The 21,392-nt window shown below is 44.0% G+C and overlaps 1 protein-coding gene across 1 annotated transcript in view; it reads right to left on the bottom strand.

Moving 5' to 3' along the window:
* The window catches only part of slit3 (slit homolog 3 (Drosophila)), a 185,023-nt gene extending 164,029 nt beyond the window's left edge, over positions 1-20,994 (bottom strand). Inside the window, exons 1-3 of the mRNA XM_088932324.1 lie at positions 20,244-20,994; positions 5,665-5,736; positions 1,063-1,134 (exon numbers count right to left, since the gene is read on the bottom strand). Of these exons, the coding sequence (XP_088788450.1) occupies positions 1,063-1,134; positions 5,665-5,736; positions 20,244-20,428 (329 nt within the window). The 5' untranslated portion in view covers positions 20,429-20,994. The remainder of the gene's footprint in view (positions 1-1,062; positions 1,135-5,664; positions 5,737-20,243) is intronic.
* Between the last annotated feature and the right edge of the window lie 398 nt (positions 20,995-21,392).

The following is a 21,392-nucleotide window of genomic DNA, read 5'->3' as shown; positions in this document are numbered from 1 at the left end:
TCCCAGCCCCTTAAGAAAATGAAGGGCAAATAGAACTGTCTGCTGCTGTGATTTGAACAGCATGGGGCATCACAGAGTAACGTCTGGCTCCGAGTCAACAGCGCAGGGGTGTCAGGGGTAGGGAAGGGCAGGGTTCGCGAGTCAGTGCCTCCACCACAAAGGCCCAGTGAAGACAGAGTGCTGGGGAGGTGGCCTGCGAAATTCCAGACTGGTGTGCCAAAGAGGAATCCAGCAAGAGCGCCCAGGTTATATCAAGACTTGTCTGACGGGAAAGCGTTCGACACAGGAAGCGCAGGCCGTGAGCTCTGTCTCTCCTGGAATGCATAAGCTGACTCCCGACAGGTGGACCAGAGCAGTTCAACACGTCTGTTCCCACACAGGGACCTGATGGGTGCCGCAGATAGCAGAGCCTTTCTCCTTCCTGAATCTTTAATGTGCTGAATAGTACAGTACTTTTACTGTAGTTTACTCTCCATTTCCTGAGCTTTTCCTTCACTGTAATTCCCTGCTGTGGACGATGAGTGAACACGTTTGTGCGTAGAGGAATTGGATGTCTTGAAAATGCAGGAAATCTTGCAAGATTTGAAAGATGATGAGAATGGTGAGGAGCAAGGTATTTGACCAGTGATAGTGACACACGGTGATGAATATTGTCTTTTTGAACCATACTATCTCCTTTCCTGATATCCTGATCCAGGCCTTTTTAAAAAATATTAGTCGTAGCACAAACTGTAGTTGCTTCTAGTCAGCTAGCATACCTCCGAGCTCGCTGGATTCATCACAACGCCTGGGAATTTATAAATACTGGCCTACTCTATTGACACGGCGATGAACTCCAAATGACTTTAATGCCCTCAGATATGCCTCCCCTGATGTGTTTTACAGGGAAAAGATCGCCCCCCAGATCTAATTTTACTCGCTTTCTACTCCCGGTGAGCGGAGTCCAGGAGTTCTCAGGTGTGTCAGCTCGGCCTCGCGACAGTCTCAGGCTCTGTCACGGCCGTGGTAAGGTGATGTTAACCCGGGAACGAGACTTCTGGGCAGCAGGTCATGGATACTCACAATCTCTCCAGCTGCTTCAGATCCTGGAATGCTCCTCTCTCAATCACACTGATCTGATTGTCCTCCAGATGCCTGGGAAAAGAGACAGAACCCCACACTTGTCAGGAGGAGTGAGCTCAAGCACGTACACTGGTTCCATGTTTCCCTCCTGGACACATTTTCTAAAATGCGGATGAAGGCATTGAAGGAGACACCCACCACCCCGACAGGAGCTGCCCACCTCCACCCTGCTCCATGCAAATCTGCCTCCATCCAGGGCCTTTGATCCCTGAGCCGCCTTTTGATAGGAACTTTAAGTCACGACCCCATGATTACGGGTTAATCAATATTCTCATCTGGTTGAAATCAGAGCAATATCCACTGGGCTCAGCCCAGGGCTAAGGGCAGCAGATTGGGGTAGTGGTATTCTGACACTTGGTGCCAGTGGCTTTTACAAGGCTCCCAGATGTATTATCAGCAGCAGTGCTGGACTGGACTTGTTACTAGGAGGTTGTAGGTTCAAAATCCCAGGTGAGATACTGCAGTTGTACCCTTGAGCGAGGTACTTCGCCCACATTGTTCCAGTTAAACACCCTGTTGTATAAATGGGCGCAGATGTTAGTCACTTTGGATAAAAGCATCAGCCAGATGAATTAATCATTGGTAGAGGTTCATGCATTGTGTGTCCAGGCTGAATTAGAATGTAGGTAGTCTTTGATGAAAGGTTTCTAAGGTCGGTCTCTAGATTCCCTAGGGAGCTGAATTTCCATCAGACCACTGATGTGACAGTGTCTCAAAGCTCATTGCCTGCAGTAACCAAGTTCATCCCATCCAAAGACTTACAGATGTTCCCAGGCATCTAAATACAGTACCTTAACATCAGAGCCTTCAACAGCACTTCCAGTTTGATCACTAAGGATTTAAATTAAACTAAAAACGTATGTATGTATATATATTTGTTGTCGATTCTAAAGTGAAATGAATGCCATGTCGTACTGACGTGTGCAAACCATCTGGTTATGCAGCAGTCTCTGTACACACATTCTGACAAGGGGAGCCGAAGGCTGAAAAGCTCAGGAAAAAGAAAATATCCAGCTCTTCTCATGTGGAATTCTAGCTTGGCAGCTACATTTCTATTACAAATGTTTTCTTTAAATGTGTTTATATATGTAACTGTGCTGCAGTCATTAATCCATGTTCTTTGCCATACTATTTTGTCATGAACGGATGACAAAATTGGCTTTGCGCAGACAGAATTTGTAGACAATCTGTGAACTTCGTGGATTCCAGTGGAGCCACAATGCACAGTGTGAAGCCCAAGAAAATGACAATACATTGGCTTCGGCTCCAACCAAAGAGCAACCAAAATGTTAGTTCAAAATAATTGAGTATTTTGTAAACAAAGCCAGCACACTATATTTCACATGGTATAAATATGGATCAAAAATAGCCTTATATTCATATGACTGGGTGGAAACATATTATTATAGTAATTACACTAATTTTTTTTTCAAAATGCACACCAGATGGAGAGTGCCTGTATCTGTAATTTTCCTGTGCAATGCAGTACTCTCACCAGCAACTGCTAGTTGATAAATTGTCTATTGTAACATAGTGAACAGTTCACTGTGCCGTGGAAAGACTCAGAGCGGCTGTATACATGTTTAGAGAGCCATAGGACTCTGGAATCTTATGGAAACACAAGAATTATCATCAGTAATCTCACAGAGGAGTGTCCTCGTCAATGCAGGACTGTATGCAACTTTGAAAGTCATAAAGCATGTACTGTATAGGAAGAATTTGTTTTCAACCCCAGTCAAGTAAAAAAAAAACTAGAAATAATCAATAGGCAATACAAATGGTGGTAGATAATTGAAAATATACCATGAAGAGCTCTGGTGTTTAACAGTGAAGAAACCAGGGTTGTGCAAAACTTGGAAAGTCCAGATAATTTCAAAGTCAAAGTGAAAAAAAAGTTGTTTCTCAAGAATGAGTCTTAATGACTCTTACTGTAGATCACCGTTAAAATTGACAAAGTCTGAATATTTAAAAACCTAAATAAACACTGAGCTTTAAATATTGGACTTAAAAAAAACTAAACATCACTGCGGTCTCTAGTGAAGTAGCTGAGACCTTTGCCCTCAAAAAGAGCTCATCTATACATAACTCCTCAGGTCATCGAGAACCCCCACAAAAATAAACTACGTCCAAAAGTCCACAAGGTTGCCTTCTCATAATCTACAATACATTTAAGAACGTAAGTTACAAACGAGAGGACGCCATTTGGCCCGTCTACGCCCGTTCAGTAGTAACTTCATGATTTGAGGATCTCATCCAGCTTTTTCTTGAAAGAAGCCAGAGTTTTGGCTTCGACAGCATGGCTGAGTAAATTTTTTCAAACTCCCACAACCTTTTGGGTAAACAAGTGCCTTCAGTTCTCAGTTTAAAAGGCACTTCCACCTAATCCCCACTAGTGTCCTCTGGTTCGTGTTTCACTTTGCATTCTGAAGAAGTATCCTGGGATTTTGCATACATGTACTTGCTGCCTGTATTTATGTCCAGTATGCATTTCCTTCTGTTTTATACAGTTCTATAGATATCTCAAAAGATTCCTTTTTGCACAAGCAAATGACCGCGACAGCGACATTTACCACTTTTAGGTGGTGCTTATACAAAACTGCTGTTATGCTTCATTTGGCTTTCACTCCAGCGACTCGTCTCAGATGGAAGAAATCAACTTTCAGATGTCTCACCTGTCTCTCCCACAGAGATGAGACAGTTGACCCAGTGTTTCTCTGGGAATTTCTATTTTGATCCACCTTGACCATACAGATGGTTTCGAGTAGGGAAATGTCACTGGTGTTAATCAAAACCCACGTAAAATAAGCAGTAAAACTATGCAGAGTGCTATGTTACCACTTAAGCTGAACGTTGTATTGATGTACTGCATTTTCTTCTCATTGATACAGCTCACTTAAAAAGGCACAACTAGGATAAACAGATTCTTGTCTAGAGTATAATTATTCATGTTCTCATCTTGTTTTTGCCTTTTCTTCCTGCCAAAAAGCTTGTTTTCAGTTTAAGTGGAAAATAACGATAAAAAGTTTGAATGTTTGAAATGGATGCGCTTTGAGCCCGTTATGCATATTTTGGCAATATCTCGTGGCAATAACATTAAACAAATGGGGTCAGACTAATAAAACATTTTTTTTAATTCCCCCTAACGTCAATAAAAAAAGTTGTTCATTATTAAAAATAATGCTTATTGCTTGTGCAACGTCTGGTTGAAACATTAAGGGCCAGCTGCAGATTTAAGCCCTGTATTTCTTCACATTCCTGAAGACAAATCCTGGGTATAAACCGGGTGTAGCAACACTGAGAAACTAGATTCACTGATTTTTTCATAAACTGGGTCAATCGAAAAAAAAGCAGATTCGAACAGTCTGAAATGTTTAATGTAGACTGTAGATCAAAGAGAATCAGCCAATTAAATTGTTAAGAAACAAAATTAGATGTGAAAATGTATTCTGCAGCAGCGTAATTCAGAGAAGCATTCCCTGAGACAGTGGGTATTGAAATCATCTCCCCCCCTTTGAAAAGCATAGTTAATCTTCTGACTTGAAGATGGGCATCTTGAACCATTTCCTCCTTATCTTTCTTAAGCACAGAACAATGCATTTTCATTCAACTGACTTCGCATAGGACAGCATATTGTAGGTCAAAACGTAACTTGATCTACTTTATTCACTGATTGATACATCTGTCACTTGTTTTCTCCTTACTGAGGTTTGCTTTCTAAACATAGTGTGCCTTTCATGACATACTATCCTTTACAGCAATTAGCTTTCCACCCTGCTAGATTCAAGCTTCCTCTTGAGGATGGTTTTAAGTGCTGAACTCTCCACAGTACAAGAAAACTCAAAAAGTGGACTAAAGATGCACTTTCAGCAGAAACTTTGTTCTCCACCCACAGACTCTATTATCGTGCTTTACCTTAGAGCTATTTACTAGACTGATGGATGAGGTCGTGCTTGTGTCAGTGTCCAGCTGTGAACAGGATTCCCCAAGCAATGGTACACAGTTGTCTGGACAGCTCTGTTGCTGGGGCTCGGAGGGCTGGCCTTGCCCAGACTACCCTTGGCATTTGCCAGGGCCTGTGAACCTGCAGCAAGACCCACACCACGCCTCTGGCGGATACGAACTCTCCTGCGCGGCACATGTGACTTCACGGGGCACAAAACAGCACGTGGCCGGTGCATGTGTTGCTGGGAGAGACTGCAATGGCCTCAACACTCCCATGCTGGTACCATTCTTAGAGAGGTGAGATGATCTAATTAACATCTGGGGATTTCAAATGGATTATTTTTTTCCATAGGCACACTACTTTGGTTTGGTTGTACAGGCAGGGAAGCTGCATGTTTCTGTCCACTGTTTGTTTGACTTTTACCCTTGAAGTCGAATTGACCTTCACAAACAGGCCAAGTCTCCTGTGAACCACACAACTACTCCCCTTTCTGCAACTAGCAATCTGTAGTATTCTAATGATTCCTTTTCAAATAGGGTGGGGTACTGCAGTTCTATCCCATTAAATGTCAAATTTTAAAAGCAAAGACAAATGCTTACAAAACTCGCAGGTTCTTAATCCCAGTGAAGTCCACTTTGGTGATTCGAGTGATGTTATTCCTGTCCAGGTCTCTAGAAAACAAAGAGAGGGGAATTGGGTTAATAATGCATAGACAGATCGTGTACTAGCTCAGAGTATCTAAACTGATAAAAGCCTCTGGACACATACTGGCTGAACTTCACACTCCTGTAGGGCAGTTTTGATCTTAATAACTGCAAGGTTGCCAAGATATTCTGCAGGAGTGCTGGTGAGGACAACGTTCACCACTCTGAGCACTGCTTCAGAACTAGATCACCTGAGCCTGTGTTCTGCAAATCACATTTACATCATGACTCTTGCCAAAAGGAGCTGTTTTTGGAAAGCTTTCTCTCCTTTGGTGCATAATTTACTCCACATTGTCCTGTAGCAAAAGCAAACTGCTGATGTTATGTAGAAATATTATATTAAGACACGGATTGAGCATGAGAAAGGGCAATCACACTGACATATTTTGGCTCTACAAGCTTAATTTAATTGCATGTGACAGAATCATTCTGAATTTGTTTCTTTATGTCTCCCGGTCAAAGGCTCATCTTATGTTCTGAAGACTGGTCATTTTATCTGTTTTGTAAGTATTAAACCACACATCCACACATAGGAGGAAAAAACAAACCGTGTAGATATGCTCAAAAACATCTCCATATTGCATGAGGTCGGGCTGCATTTCTGTGTAGTTCTGGCCTGGTGGAGCTGCGTCACTTGTAAAGAATTAACAAAGAAAAAAGAAAACTCCAGCGAAGCCAAACTTCGTCTCCTGATGGAGCACGGCTCAGTGTGTGTTTCTCATAATGTACATAAACATTTATAATTCTGATTTAAAGGGGTATTGAATTTCAAAAGGCTTCCACAACACTGTACTAGGCACACATCAAGAGCTGTAATTGGAGCCACATTGTGGGCTGTCAGGGGACCGGCGCTGGAGAGACACTGCTGCAGTTCTCTCAGGACACTGAGAGCAGATTTTGACAAAGACATGCACTAGCAGACACTCTGCAGACATCATCCCCACTGCAGTTAACACAGAACTGCAGCTACAGTTAACAGCAAGTGGTGTCAAAAGAGTGGAAAATGGAGAAACAATATAGAAATATACAGAAAGTGCTCAAAACATAGACTTGTGTTGCTTAGCAGCTTAGCAATGTGAGGTCTTCCTGATTTTTCAAACTATATGTATGAGCTAACACACCAGAGCCACTGTACACCAGGTATGGTCATTTTCAGGTTTGTTGCCTTATTCTCCATAGGACCTAACTATACTGTAGATAAATTAATGCTTTTTTGCTTTTCTGTTTCATCAGTACAATTTGCATGAAAGCTAACATCTCATGGCCCTTGAAATCTTAATCTCTCTCTTGTTACATTATATACAAAAGTTGGGTGAAAATGTTATGTATCCCCAGTGCTCTCCCAACACAAGCCAGCCTTCACCCTGAAACTGCAGAAATAATGCTGCTGTCATAATCTGACAAGGCACACAACACCAGAGGACCAGAAAATAAAGAGCTATAAGTTACACAAGTTAAAAACCTAACTACTGAAAATAAAGATGATTAAAGTAGTCATCACTTTTTTATTCTGACTTGCCTTCTCTTGATGCAACAGCACTGAAACAGTCTTCTATATATTACTGTTGGTTCAATGCAACTGATGCCTTTATGCAAAGCAATTCACTAGAGTTGCAATATTCACTGTTCAGTGCATCCTAGGCGTTACACATCCGTATTTAATTTATAGACACAAAGAGACCAGTGCACAGAGCCATCATCTGCAAAGTTTTATCAACGTGTTACTTTAGTGAAAAAAAAGCTCCAGCTATATTCATCTTGGTTTTAATTCAGCAGAGATGCATCATTTAAGAGCTCAAAGGAGCTAAAAAAACAATTTATTCCACTGCTAAAGCACGGGCAGGTACTTTTCTTGGCCTTTGTTCTGTTTTCATGTTCGTGTGATTTTTTCCCATCATCGCATCAGAATGCCGGACTGCGCTGTGACCCAGACTGCGGTGCCGAGGAAGAAAGACAGCCACCTCCCAAAGACAGTCACCTGAAGAAGACTCCACAGCCGAAACGTTGTGTTTCTTTACTTCTCTTTTCAGCATGGAATAAACCTTTACTTGTTCCTTTGCAGCCTTTGCATGCTGACGCAGCTGCCTACTGGAACTACTTCACCCCCCAGCTCCAACCACAGCTTATATAGATAACAGATCTGCCCGGTACCCAGTGCGCTCAGCTGGAATTGTGAGGGATAGTCAGCTAAGCTCTTTTTGCAGATTTTGGAATGCACAGTTATTTATTTTACGAATCAGCCCATGTTGGTCATCTCTGCTCACAGCTATGCCCCCCGTGTCCCTGCAGAGGACACGTGAAGACGACGCTCATGTCCTGTACACCTCACACTGTTGGGACCCTCGCCTGTCCACACAGCAGAGAGATGTGTCAGATGCACAACAGCTTCATCTCTCCAACAGCAATGCGATATTCCAGCTGCACGTAAAACTGCAGGGGTGCTGCATGCAGGCAGCTCTGGGCTTTGCTGTACTGTACCTCCAGGCCCTGGAGGTTGTACAGTACCTCCAGGACTGGTATACAGTATCTCCAGGCCCTGGAGGTTGTACAGTACCTCCAGGACTGGTATACAGTACCTCCAGGCTCTGGAGGTTGTACAGTACCTCCAGGACTGGTATACAGTACCTCCGGGCCCTGGAGGTTGTACAGTACCTCCAGGACTGGTATACAGTACCTCCAGGCCCTGGAGGTTGTACAGTACCTCCAGGACTGGTATACAGTACCTCCATGCCTGTTGTACAGTACCATGCAGTTCTTTCAGCCTCTCATCGAAGGACATCACTGTAAGCCCAAGAATATACCCATTTCCCCTTTTCTAGATAGACCTCTGAGCAGCAGTATCTTTTTGTAGCATGGAACCTGAACATAACATTCTAGATTAGGCCTTACTAGTGCATCATTGTATATTATTAATGTTGGATTTCTTTATTTCAATTTTACACCTGTGTGTCGGGACGTTCGGTTTGCTTGCCCTCCTAGTCTAGAAGATGTGATAATGTGTCATTTGCAAGTCCCTTCTTCAAGGTCAGTATTTCCCATCTTATTTCTTAGTTCAGATCACCAATATAAATCAGGGAGAGCAGTGGTCCTAGTACAGATCCTTGTGGTACTCCATTCCTTATTCTTCACTCTGTATCTGATCCCACTGTTTTCTGTCTCTTGACCAGATGTGATTAAATGGCAAAGAGAACTTTGTTAGAAAAATCATAATTTTTCCACGTATTAGGTTAAACATTTCAATGTGTTTCGTTCTCTTAAGCCTATGCAGAACACTAAGACATGAGTGGGGAAACTCCCCAGGTGAAACAATAACAGAAATGCAGAACCTCCATTCCCAGCTGTAAGTTATCTTCAAGAACGTAATGATTTGGCAATCTAACAAGCACACTGTCATGTGAAATACTGTAACAAATTATAAACAGCATTGTGACATGAACTAGCAAACCGATGTTATGTTTGCCCAGGTTTGTGTTCATGGTTTCTTTGCACTAGTGATCTGTTGTTATTAGAGGTGCTCATTGTAATACACACATGCTTTGGACAATCTGCATTAGTGTACGAAGCACTGCGTGTGGTGGCTTTTAGACCCGCACCCTGCTTGGCTGGGTAAGTCTCTGCATGCCACATCATATGGTTCACTCTGACATTTACCAGTGCCAAACCACTTCCAGAAAATGGGATTTGATGGGAAGAATATGAGCAGGAACACATACAGTAGGGAATTATGTACAATGAATGTGTTTTTGCGTCTTTTAAAATTCTTTTTGGATTCTTTTCTTACCCCAAATGTCACTTTTTGTTTTTTAAAAATAGATATGTTATAAACAATAACCCACTGGGTCTTGTGGTTCTTGTGAAATAAGGCACTTCCTGGGTGGTTAACTTGTGCCTCATCACCTCCCAGTGCAGTGTAGAATTCACATGGACCATAACGCATTTCATACATGCGACTATGAGCAAGGCTACAGATAAAAATGCTTACAAACATATAGAAGACCCCCAGAGTGTCTTTTTTTTCTTTTGAGGGTTTTGTTTTCTCTCTCCTCAATCCCTAATGGTTGTTTTCTTTCCTCTGAGAACCACCTTTTTATGATTTACTGCTTAAAATATTTCACAAACCTTGTGGTGGACATTCTTTACAAAGGGTGCTGGATCAAGTAACTACATGGATGAGCAGTTAATACCATGAACAGGAGACTTACTCACCCGGAGGGTGCTGGGAGTATAGAAAAAGCTGCCCAGTCATGGTGTTGAAGCTGATGCCCTCGTTCCTTTCATGAAATATATGGACAAGATATTGGGGTCAATTAGCTGCTAACTACCAAACAGGCCAAATGAGCTGAATGGCTCCTTTACAGTTTGGAACTCTTCTTAAGTCTGTTAAGTAACAATTGTATTGAATTGGAAAAAATGTAATTGAATAGGTCAGATAGCAGACAGTGATCTGACCCGGACTCTAACCCTAACCCTCTCAGCAACAGTTCTGTTAGCGGTAGGAACTGATCTAGGACTATTCCAAACATAGCTGAAACTTGGTACACCCTGAATTTTAATCTGACTCCATTAGGAACTCAATATGACCTAAACCAATTTAAAACTGGATAGGAGTTGTAGTGAGTATGTGATATAAACATAGGACAGTGCCAAGGTTTAGGAGCAACAAATTCAATAAAGAATGACTAGACATCTGGAAGTTCCCTAATTGGAGAAGATCCTTATTGGACAAAACTGTGGCCAGCTGTACAGCTTTCACAGAAAACAATATATGCTGTGTATTGGCCTGCCATTCTGACCAATCCTACACATTAGATGAGTGTGTAGTCATGGGCATTTTTATTCCAGATGTCTCACAAAAAAATCCCTTAAAAGGTTCCCGGTAGTCAGTTTTAACCCTGGGAGTTCCCGAGTTTCCTCTGTGCTAGAATATGCCTCCGAAGTGCGTTTCGACCACCTGCCAAAGCAGACCGATGCTTGGGTCTCACTGGGACTACAGATGACACACTGAGCGCAATTCTAACAGGCTGTCTCCTGTCGCAGTGGAGACTCTTCTGAGAGCAGACAATGCCCTGTCTGTTCCCTGAGGGCTCAGCCACCACACTTTGCTTCCTCTCGGGGGAGAGGATGAAGTGGAAAGCCCTGCAGCAGGTGCCCAGTCCTTTCCATCTCACCCCTCCGAGACACTCCCAGCTCTCACCGCCACGCCAGCCCACCGACAGTCCAGCCTCCAGACCGCCTGGGAGGCAGGTGTGGAAAGAGAACTCTCTCAGAGACAATAATAGTAGTCGTTTAGTCTATCACACAAAGGCCTGACAGCTAATAGACAATTCAACATCACGAGTATATGGAATGAAGGCACATACTCCCTTGGATGTCCTTAATTTGGAAATCTGATCAAGACTGTGGCATTTCACTTCTAAACGGAATCCAGGGGCAGGAGTCAGAATGACTAAACCTCCCAGTCATTCCTTCACAGCTAAATTTATTACTAATAAGTTCACCATGGTCTAACTAATAAATCAGTTTGCGATTTTTTTCTTTCTCAGAGGCATGCTTTGAACATTTGCTCTGTTCTGGTCTTTAAAGATGTTTATTTTCCTTTCCCAGGCTTGTGAAAGCTGTTCAGGAATCTGACCAGAGTTTACTACTCTCATGTCAAAGGCTGCTTCAGGAGTCCTGACAATTCTTTTGTTTTATTGCTTTTTGTCTTCTTGTTAGCTTTTTACAGAACATATTTCAGAACACTCAAAGCCATTGTATGTCACCAGCAGGGCCGGAGTGTAAAGCTGCTTGAATATGAGAGAAATATATAAGCTCATCAAACATTGTCGGACTGATTTATTTTTTTAGGAGTAGCGGTGACAGCGGCATACGCACAGCACAAACATGGTTTCACACTGTCCCGCTGTTCAGGTAACTGTCTGTTTTTGGTTTCCTATACGATATCAAACTCTCCTGAGGAAAGAAAGCGCTCACATCAATCACATCTGGAGCTTCTTCAACAACGTCTCTGCAACAGATGGACGGCTGTTCTAATTCCCAATCCTTTGCTACACCGATTTCCTGATGAAGCATTTCCGGCAAATCCTTGCAATTCCTTTCTCCTGCCCGCTGTCAGGCTTTGCTCTGTATCTCAATGCGCAGACCTGATGAAATTCCTGAGCAATGGATCAGGCACAGAGAGCTGTGTGCAGTAAGGCTGATGTAGTGGTCTAGACCAGGGTCTTGTCTCAGTGCCCCGACCCAGGGCAAACCCAGTTCTGTCCCAGATTCCCGAATCCACAGTGTAGATCCCTTTTCTTGGGAATATCGGAATTCGGTAGTGTGCCCCTGACTCCTGTTATTTCCTGCCCGGAACATGGCTTCACCTGTCCGCCCCCCCGAGATCACACCGCCGAGGTTTGACACCCAAAACTGCGAGTTTCAGAAATAAAATACCGCCGATGGGTCCTGTCTGCCCCTGCGCGCCCGCGCTCCTGGAGGCCAGAAGGCTGTGTGTGAAATCCGCGGTCTCGCTGCCCTGTGTGAGGCCCAGCTTCTCGGTGCCACAGTCCCACTGGTGTCTGCTACTGGGCACGTTCCTGCTACTGCTTACTTTGAGATTTTCAGTCCAGGCAAGGTTTGATTGAGTAGCGCCGAACTATGGCACGGCTCCTAGCCTGCGATTCTTATTCCTATTCAATACGACACATTTTATTTATAAAGTGCCTTTCCAAACCCAAGGAAGCTGTAGTGATGAAGATGAAAAAGAGAAAAACCATACAATAAAAATGTAACATGAACTGACAGGATAAACTGTGAGGCAATCAGGCAAAGACCCTAGAGCTGTTTGGACATAGGGATTAAAGTGGGGTAGAGCAGGAGACAAACGGTTAGATTCAGAAACTGATTAGCCTTTTTTTGTGATGCGTTTTGCGGTGATCAATCTTAATTAGAACTACAGTGATGCATCTAAGGTGAAGCACAGCCAACAGCAGGCAGCGGGCTGGCGTTAAAATAAGATTTCAGTGTAGATTAGCAGCCCTTTTCAGAGCCTCTGGACTCGTACCCGGGAATCTACGCTTTAAATCCAAGTCCCGGCTGTTAAAAAAGGTTACTTCACTTCACAGGTCTATAACCAGCTGTATAAGTGTGTAGGAATGTAAATCGCTTTGGATAAAAATGTCTGACAATAATTCATCAAAGCAAAAAAAAAACAAATACAGCGAGGAAAGAGATATAAACGTTAGTGGGGGGGATAAAGAAAGACAAAGGAATAAATTAACATCTCCCGTCAAAATGTTTGCCCTGAGACTAATGCGGCGGGCAGGAGGCGTGTCGGGCTGAGATATTACTCTTACGGCGTAGGGAGGCCGCGAGATCCAGGGCTGCAGCTGATCTGCAGAGCAGAAACTTCGCGTCCCAGCGAGATCAAACACGCAGCCGCGCTTTTACTGCCAGTTCAAGAGACGAAACCGCACGAAGGGCCGGGCTCCGCTCGCTCTCTCTGCTCCTGAGCGCCCGTCCGAGCCTCCCGGTAAACTGGCGGTGGCTCCATCAATCAAGGGCACTGGGAGCAGTGATCGATTACCCAAGCCATATTTGCAGTTACCACATCCTATCTGTAAGTGTAGGGAACGCGCAAGGATAAACTTACAATGTTTGCAATAGCGGTGTGTCCGCATTTGAATGAGACGGTATCAATGTGGGGTGTATTACTTTAAGCACCCTTCGGAGTTCAGTGGGTGTTCATTGTCGTGTTCGAGACTTTGGGTAGAGCTGACGTCTTTGAACAAAATTGCATGCAGCTGGGTGGCTAAGGATTTCTCAGCTCCTGCTGTTTCGGTTTGTTTCCACGCGAATTTTCAACGAGGAAATATGACACTTGCCATTCTCCCTATATTTTGGTGCGGAAAAAAAAAGACCATTTATAAAATTACGAGTACCCCGTCTTGATTTTGAAGACAGAATACATTATTACGTACTTCTTAAGTTCCATATCAAATATTTTTACGAAGTTGGGAAATAAAGTTAGTTTTACCGAGGCGAGAAAGCTTTTATCATCCATGTTACACTCCAGGAATATCTTGCTTTTGGGACAGCTGCCTGCAGTGTTTGGGCTGACGGGACACTTCAAGCGTGCGAGCTATCGAAATCAGTCTGGCATCAAGGCATCACTCAGAAACAGCAGGGCTACAGCCCACTGCGTCCCTGGTTTGTTTTTTTGACTAACCTTCTGCAAGGACATTCAGCACTTGGACTCCTTCCTTTGACTTTTTTTTTTAAAGAATTGAAACTTCTTTAGTTTTGTTTTTTGCCTTTGCCAGGGTCTGCCTGTGATGTTCCGGCCAGAGTAAAGCGCCTCCGAATCCTTTCCACGAAGGCCTCAGAACAACCTCTCTGTTTCGGGTGGGTGCGCTGGGCCCTGATCCAGGCAAAGGTTCTCGAAAGGAAAGGAGTTTCCTGACAGAAGCCCCTGCCCGTGAACTGACGGGGAAGGATGTACTGGTTCCCGTGTGGCTGAAGTGGAATCGCTATTCCGAGGCCTTCGCGAAGACACGGCTGCACAGCCTCCTGGGGGAGGTCCTGAGACTGAAACTGCCAGCCCTTGAGCAGACGAGCAAGGCGTGAATCCAGCAGCCAGCCGTCACACGGCGCCTCCTCTGGGGGCGCAGAGCAGAGCCCCCTTTTCTGGTCGGCACGCAACGCCACCCGCGGACTGAAGCTTCTCCGTCCTGCCCTGCGCTCCTACGCCCCTGCTCCCCACCGACCAGCAGCTGCCCGTGTCTGTCAGGGGCTGCGGGCTGCGCGGGAGGTGGAGGCAGGGAGCGTGCAGGGGGGTCTGATCAATGATCTTGCCGCTGGCTTGACCCCAGCGTCTCCAGCATCCGTGCGGTAGACAGGATTTTACTGCTGGAGTGGCTCACGCTAACTTATAAGACGCTCCCCAGCATTTCTCGTCATTATAGACCTTAAGAACTATGCAAAAAAGCAGTTCTGAACAATTTAGGACTCTTTTAGCCTCTAGTGTGAAGTGTCCCGAGGATAGCTCATCTCCACATGCAGACACCACGCTGTCGGAGGTTCGGTGGAGGAGCATGCTGTCCTAACCAGCGCACTCCTGTTTCCCAGGGTGCATTCCAAGAGTGAGGTCTGGAGAAAAGCCCATTTGAATACTTCTATCCAGAATTATGGAATTCTAAACAATGAGGATAACAGGCAGAAGCAAAACGGGCTTTGTAAAACAAAATTAAAAAGCTGAGATGAAAGTAATGACGTGGATAGCTATAACACCTTTGTAGCTTGATCTAAACTAAGGCAATTTCTACAGCACAGTGTCTCTTGTTACTGTATTGGAACATTGATCTGACTGAGGCTGTCGAATCACTTGTAGAAGAATGGATGTTTCTATACAGCCTTGCTGAGGATGCTGTTACACAGCCCAAGGATGAATGGGGTTTTGAAATGTAACAGACACAGGGAAAAAAAAGCCTACATGTACATTTGCAGGATATATGTATGGATACAGTGCCCTTCAAATGTATTCATACCCCTGATGAAAACAGAAACAAAAAGACCCCATATAGCAGAAGTGCTGACAACTATCATTCTATGAGTGTGGCATTCTTCACTGTCCAGCAAGAAAAGAAGTCACTTCTGAGGTCAAACCACAAAATGAGGCAACTTAGACTTGCCAAATATCATTTGAATGACAACTGAACAAAATCTGCAGCCCAGACGAAATGAAAGTTGAGCTTTTTGGACATGCTCATCAGTGTCATGTTCAGTGTATGAAAGATAAACTAGTGTTGAGAAAACTGTCAAATATTGTTTTGCATTGTTGAGTTCTGGAGCCCTTGTCAAGATAGGCGAAATCATGAAATACAACAGGTATCAAGACATTTTGGCCAAACACCTGGTTCATTCTGCTAAGAAGCTCAGTTGTGGCTGAAAGTGGACATTCCAATATGGCGATGATCCAAAACACACATCCAAACTGACAATAGAATACGTAACTGCACACAGTACAGTTCTTGACCATCCATCTCAACCTCCAGACCTCAATCCAATAACAGGTAGTTAACTTCAGAAACCAAAGGGTCTGGAGGACAATTCCACATGGAGGTACATTTATAAATCTCCTCTCTAAAGGTCCTAGAACATTAAGGAACATTACAGAAGGCATCTAGTCACTGTATACCCTGCCAAAGGAGGACTTACAAAGTACTCACCACAGGAGTGAATAAATGTGACCCCTTTCATGTCTTCTGGACATTATTCATGGCAATAATAACTCTGTCTGTGCAATACTATTAAGATTACTTTATAACATTTTTAGAGTTTTTAAGAAACATTTTCCAATCTGTAAATCTCTCTTGTTTTGTATTGTTCCTGTTTCTATGGGGGAATGAAGAGATTTGAAGGACACTGTATACCTTACTTTTTTCAGGCCACAACAGCAACATGACAGCCTTAACCAACTCTGACCGCGACACATGATTTCCACATTTCTGCGCTACAGAAAAGAACACATTCAGAAGAGCGGGTAGTTTTAAAAAACTCAGCTACGTTTTGCTTTAAAGAATGTTTTGGCGGAGACAATGGAAACAAATGATGTGTTATTATTTTTTTAGAAAAAAAAGTTCAGACCAAGTTGAATGGAGGGTAAAATAAACACCTGTAGATGAATTGGCAGGGATGACAGCAGAGTCTCCTGTGAGCCTCAGCCACCCACAGTCTGTGACTGAAGAGCTGTAGTGCTCCAGTTGTGCACTGCAACCCCTGTTTTCTCTGTGGAACAGGGCACTGATAAGATCCAGGGGAAGAATTGTTCAGTGCCGACAAGTAACAAAGTCCCACATTGTTTCTGGAGTGTGAAGTCTGAAGTGCAATGGGCTTGTGAGTACTTGCTAAACAGGCTGTCTTTTAATGCAGAACGTGAAGAGTCGTGTTTAGTTTATATAGCAGCATTCAGTCCTACAAATGCTCTTTACTGATCAAATGATAAAATACAGATCTAAAAAATAAATGTGTTTTGTGAATTACGAATCCTTGAACTTGAAACTGGAGGATTCGTGCCCAGCATGGGTTAAGGCACAACCCTTTATTCGGACTTGCTAAACACAGATCACATGGACCACATAAGACTGAAGACAGCGTGTTCATTCTGACACTCTGGATTGCTTCCAATCTCGGCACTGTCTCCTCATTAAAAACCACACCGATTCACAAACCAAATTAATGCCCAATTTCCTCTACTTGTTGCCCTGCTGCCAATGTAAATTAGATTTCAAGTGGTCCTTAGCAATTGAATTAAAGGCTGAATTAGGTTCAGGCATCTGCAGAATTAGTTATCTCTTGTAGGGCATAGAATCTCCGCTCATGGCTTCAAATACATTTTCATTCTTGATCAATCACATGAGAAACGCTGCTGCTCAATCTTTCTTGCTGCCTTTAACAATTTCACATTCCTGTTAGAGTCACTGTAGGGCAATTAATTAGAGCAAAACATAAGGCTTGACTTCTCTATTTTCCTTTGTTGAAATGCATTTGGACACATCTCCCCACTCCAGGTGGTCCAGAAATTAGTTATCCTCACAGACCAGGCTACAATGCCTGCTGCAATATTATTACCCAACAGACCCCAGATTTGACATAGCAATTAGCACAGCTGCTTCAAAGCTCTTGGACCGTGGGTTGGAGTTCAGCCTAGGCAGCCTTCTGTCTGGAGTCTGTATGATCTACCCATGACCATGTGGGTTCTCCAGAGATGTGCTGGTTATGCTAATTAGTGTCTCCACATGTGCAATTAGCTGTCTTTGTGTCATAGCTTTAATGCCACCCTGTCCCCCCATGCTTCCATGGGAAGGATCCACTTCTGATACGGTATAACGTCTGTTTGGTCTTGTTACTTTCTGTGTGTCCACTGGGGGCTCTGCTGCTGAGGTCAGTGAAGAGCTGCAGGTTCTGCAGCAGACTTCAGGTATGGTGAGGCCTTCTGGAATACTCAGCCTCAACTTCCCCTCAGACACGTTCATGTTGACAGGGAGAAGACTCCCGCTAAACACCAGTCTGGTTCATTCTGGGATAGACGAGCCCAGGAACCTGCTGCAAAGTGTTGCCATGAAACTTAAAGCAACAGATTTTATATTAATTTAAATGTATGTGTCTCTAAACTGTAACTCGCAGACATTCAAGACTTTCAGGCTCATTAGTAAGCCCTGCAGCCTGTTAAACGTTTCCCAACACTTCAGGATTTCAGGGTGCATACACAAGCTGTATAAACATTCCTCAACTGTCTTTTTTATTCTAAGCTGCTATTCTAAATTAGTCATTTATTTTTTTTACCTACATCTCTACTTAAAATCTCCATTATGTAACCTTGTAGGTCAAAAAATAATATTTAAATGATAATGAATAATTCCTTACACTTATATAGTGCTTTTCTGGGCACTCCACTCAAATCGCTTTACAGATATGTAAAATGTAAAATTACTTAAACTAAGACGGGGAACAAAACAGATTTTAGCATTATGGAGAGTGTCCTGAGAAGCTTTTGGGATTTATTGTGTGCAAACACGAACAATTATTGAAAGTCCTCGTCTTCATTTTCAGTTCAATCACTAAAGGCGAAGTGCTAAGTTAGTGAAACTTTTTCCTTTCTTTAAAAAAAAAACTAAACTGAACGTTTCGTTCAAACCCCTAGAAATAACATGACGACGGAATATTTTTGTAAAATCTGTTTGCAATTCATGAGAAGTAGTAATGAATAATTTTCACGATACGAACCAGCCAAAGATTCTGATCGGCCGTGAGAATCCTTCACCCCTCATTGGTTGCGCTGCGCATCCGAGTGCTGCTCAGAGTGACTCTATAAACCAAGTTATTAACCACGAATGCTTCGCTGCTGATAACATTAACAGACTACCGATATTCTAATGATTGCCTCAGCCTGCTTCCCACGGTGCTTTTAGAAGCTGAATTCTGCATACCTTTAAATGCCTCATTTGGCATTCCAGTCTGTGATTCAAGCCCTCTCTGTAGGGAATCCAATTTGTTTTTTACATTACCAGTGCACTTTAATTTATTAGATTAACTGTACATCTACAGCCAATCAATTAACCATTAATCGAAACACATACAGTAGGTATCTATGCTGCCTCTCCCCAGCCCGCCCAGGTGCTTGAACAAAAGCAACAACTCCTCTTGTGTTTCAGCGTTCGCTTTGTGTTTTCCGCACGGCAGGCGGAAGAAGCCCTTGTTGGCTGTACGAGAGATGTGCGAGGGGGCTGTGTAGGGATGGCCAGCGGGAAAGGTTGCGATGAAATGACCTGCAGCTGGGTCGATCGGCAGACCCAGTTTACAGAGGTGTCTGGAGGTAAGCGGGGCAGTTTGAGCAAGCAATGATGTAGGTTACGGACTTTTTTTTTTTTGCCTTTAAATCTAAAGTTTGGAAGATCTCGAAAGACTTGGTATTGCTAATCAGATAACCACCCTCACGCCTGGAGGCATCCAAGGGTGGAGTCTCCATGGATACCCCCCACAGCACAAACACAGACTAGGCTGCCTTGGCGTCTTATCGGCCCTCGGAGGTAGAATGTTAATTAAAAGATAATTTCTACACTGTTAACCACTGTTATTACTCCTAGCAGACAGAAAACAATATTCCCGAAGGAGCAAACAACTGGATTGAAAGGACATGGAAGTCATCACGACTCCTGCTAATACTAATAATGAGACTACTTAGAATTGTGATTTGGACCATAAGTTTTTATACAACCGTAATATAAAATACATGACACAATTGTCGTCTTCAGCACTGAAACTGGCTGGTATGTTGACGTTTTAGAGGTCTAAGGATACAGGAAAAAATAGTAGTTTTGTGGTTTTTGATCGTCCAGCGAATAAGATCTTGTATATATCAAGCATCATGTGGAGACATGGTAGGATAGGATCTCCGGGATCACAAGTACAACTTCAAATGCCGAGTGGCAAGTTGTTGATACAATGCTGTTGTAGTTTAAACAAGGAGGTATTTTGGGACTTTTCCGTAAAATATCAAGCTGGAAAAGTGTAACTCCACGCCATACTCTATAACTGTTAAGTGGCTAGATAAAAGCGTCGGCCGTCTAAATTAATAAGAATCGTAACAATGAACATGCTCGAAGTCAGTATTCTGTAAGTTTCTCAAAAGTTGGTTAGCCCCAACGCAAGGCACTCGCTCGATCCGTCCAGCACCGCGACCTTCCAAAACAGGTGGCAAAGGGAAAAGCCCTACTTTGCGATACGGACAACCGCGAAAACAAACCGATCACCCCATTCATCGGGACCCGAACGTGCGTTCTCACAACAGACAAAGCAGACATAAAAAGGGAGAGTTTGCACAGCTCGGTTTATAGAGATGCGCGTGTTCCTCTCCAGGGAAAAGTCAACAGGATTTTGCCCGCACACATGACGCCCGAGCCCGTTTCTCCTGCCGGCGTGCACACTCTACTTACAGCCTCTCTGCGTTCCTGGGAATTCCCTTCGGCACTGTCCTGAATCCCTGCCCGTGGCAATCCACATGAGATCCGGAGCAACTGCATTTATGAGGGCATCCATTCACGGTAAAAAAGCACAGCAATCCGCAAATTAGAGCCAAAATCCTCCGGGAGCTCTGTGCTCCCCGGTCTGAGCGCAGCATCGTATCCGCCTCGGCTGCAAGCAGCCTTGCCTTCAGCCTATGTAATTCGGGAAAAGAAGTTTAAAACAACAACAAAAAAAATCCAGACAGTGCTCAGCTTTCTGTTATAATCCCCCACAGATGGGATTTCAAGATGCACCAGAAAGGAGGTGTAGATCAGGTCTGGGAGGTTTGACTTCTTCTGGGGTCGGCTAGATAGTTGCGCTCAGAGAACCCCTCGGTTTGGGGGGTGTTTTAATACCATTGAGACTGACAAACTGGGGAGAAAGAGAGTGAGAGGGACAGAAAGTGACCAGGAACAAAGTTTTGTCTTTTCATGAGGAGCAAGCCTATAACAGGACGAAAATCATCGGAACGAAGATGAGCCACCCATCACGACCTTTCACCCGTAAAGCGCCCCCTTTTTTTCCCTCGCGTTTTGTGGCGAGGCAACTCGAAGCTTGTAGGGGGGGGGGGGGAGCTGATTTCACACAGTTAAAAAGTTTCCCAGTGTGGCTCTTTCCGCGCAGTCCTGAAGCGAAGCCCGGGCAGCATGAATCCTGAAGCAGTGCTCCCATTGACAGTAACACCGTGTAAGGGCTGAAGGCTGAAAGAATCCAGATACCTTATCACCAGCCCCCAAATCTCTCCGTCCCCGGCTCCTACTGGCTACTCCGCTGATGATGTCACTACATTTTTAGGAGTAGGGTTTCTACTGCGCGCACGGAGGTGCGCGGTTTTGACAGCTCGCCGCTTTTAAGCTCTTAAGCGTTAATATTATTACAGAGGGAAACGCGTGGAAAGCAGAAGCCATCGCCAGACACGATGGTTCATTCCAAACGTGTGCAGGGAGGTGATAAGGGGGCGCGACACGTCCTGTACGACTCCAGCAGCACGGGTTTTCTCCTCCGTCCGAGTGGCTGTTTCCGTGAGACTGGAGAGGCGTTTGCATTCGGCGATCTCGCTTATGAACGCGGCTAGGATA

The sequence above is a fragment of the Atractosteus spatula genome, chromosome 14 (assembly GCF_055471065.1).
Source record: "Atractosteus spatula isolate fAtrSpa1 chromosome 14, fAtrSpa1.hap1, whole genome shotgun sequence".
Classification (NCBI taxonomy): Eukaryota; Metazoa; Chordata; class Actinopteri; order Semionotiformes; family Lepisosteidae; genus Atractosteus; species Atractosteus spatula.
This window is presented reverse-complemented; position numbering and strand designations above follow the sequence as displayed.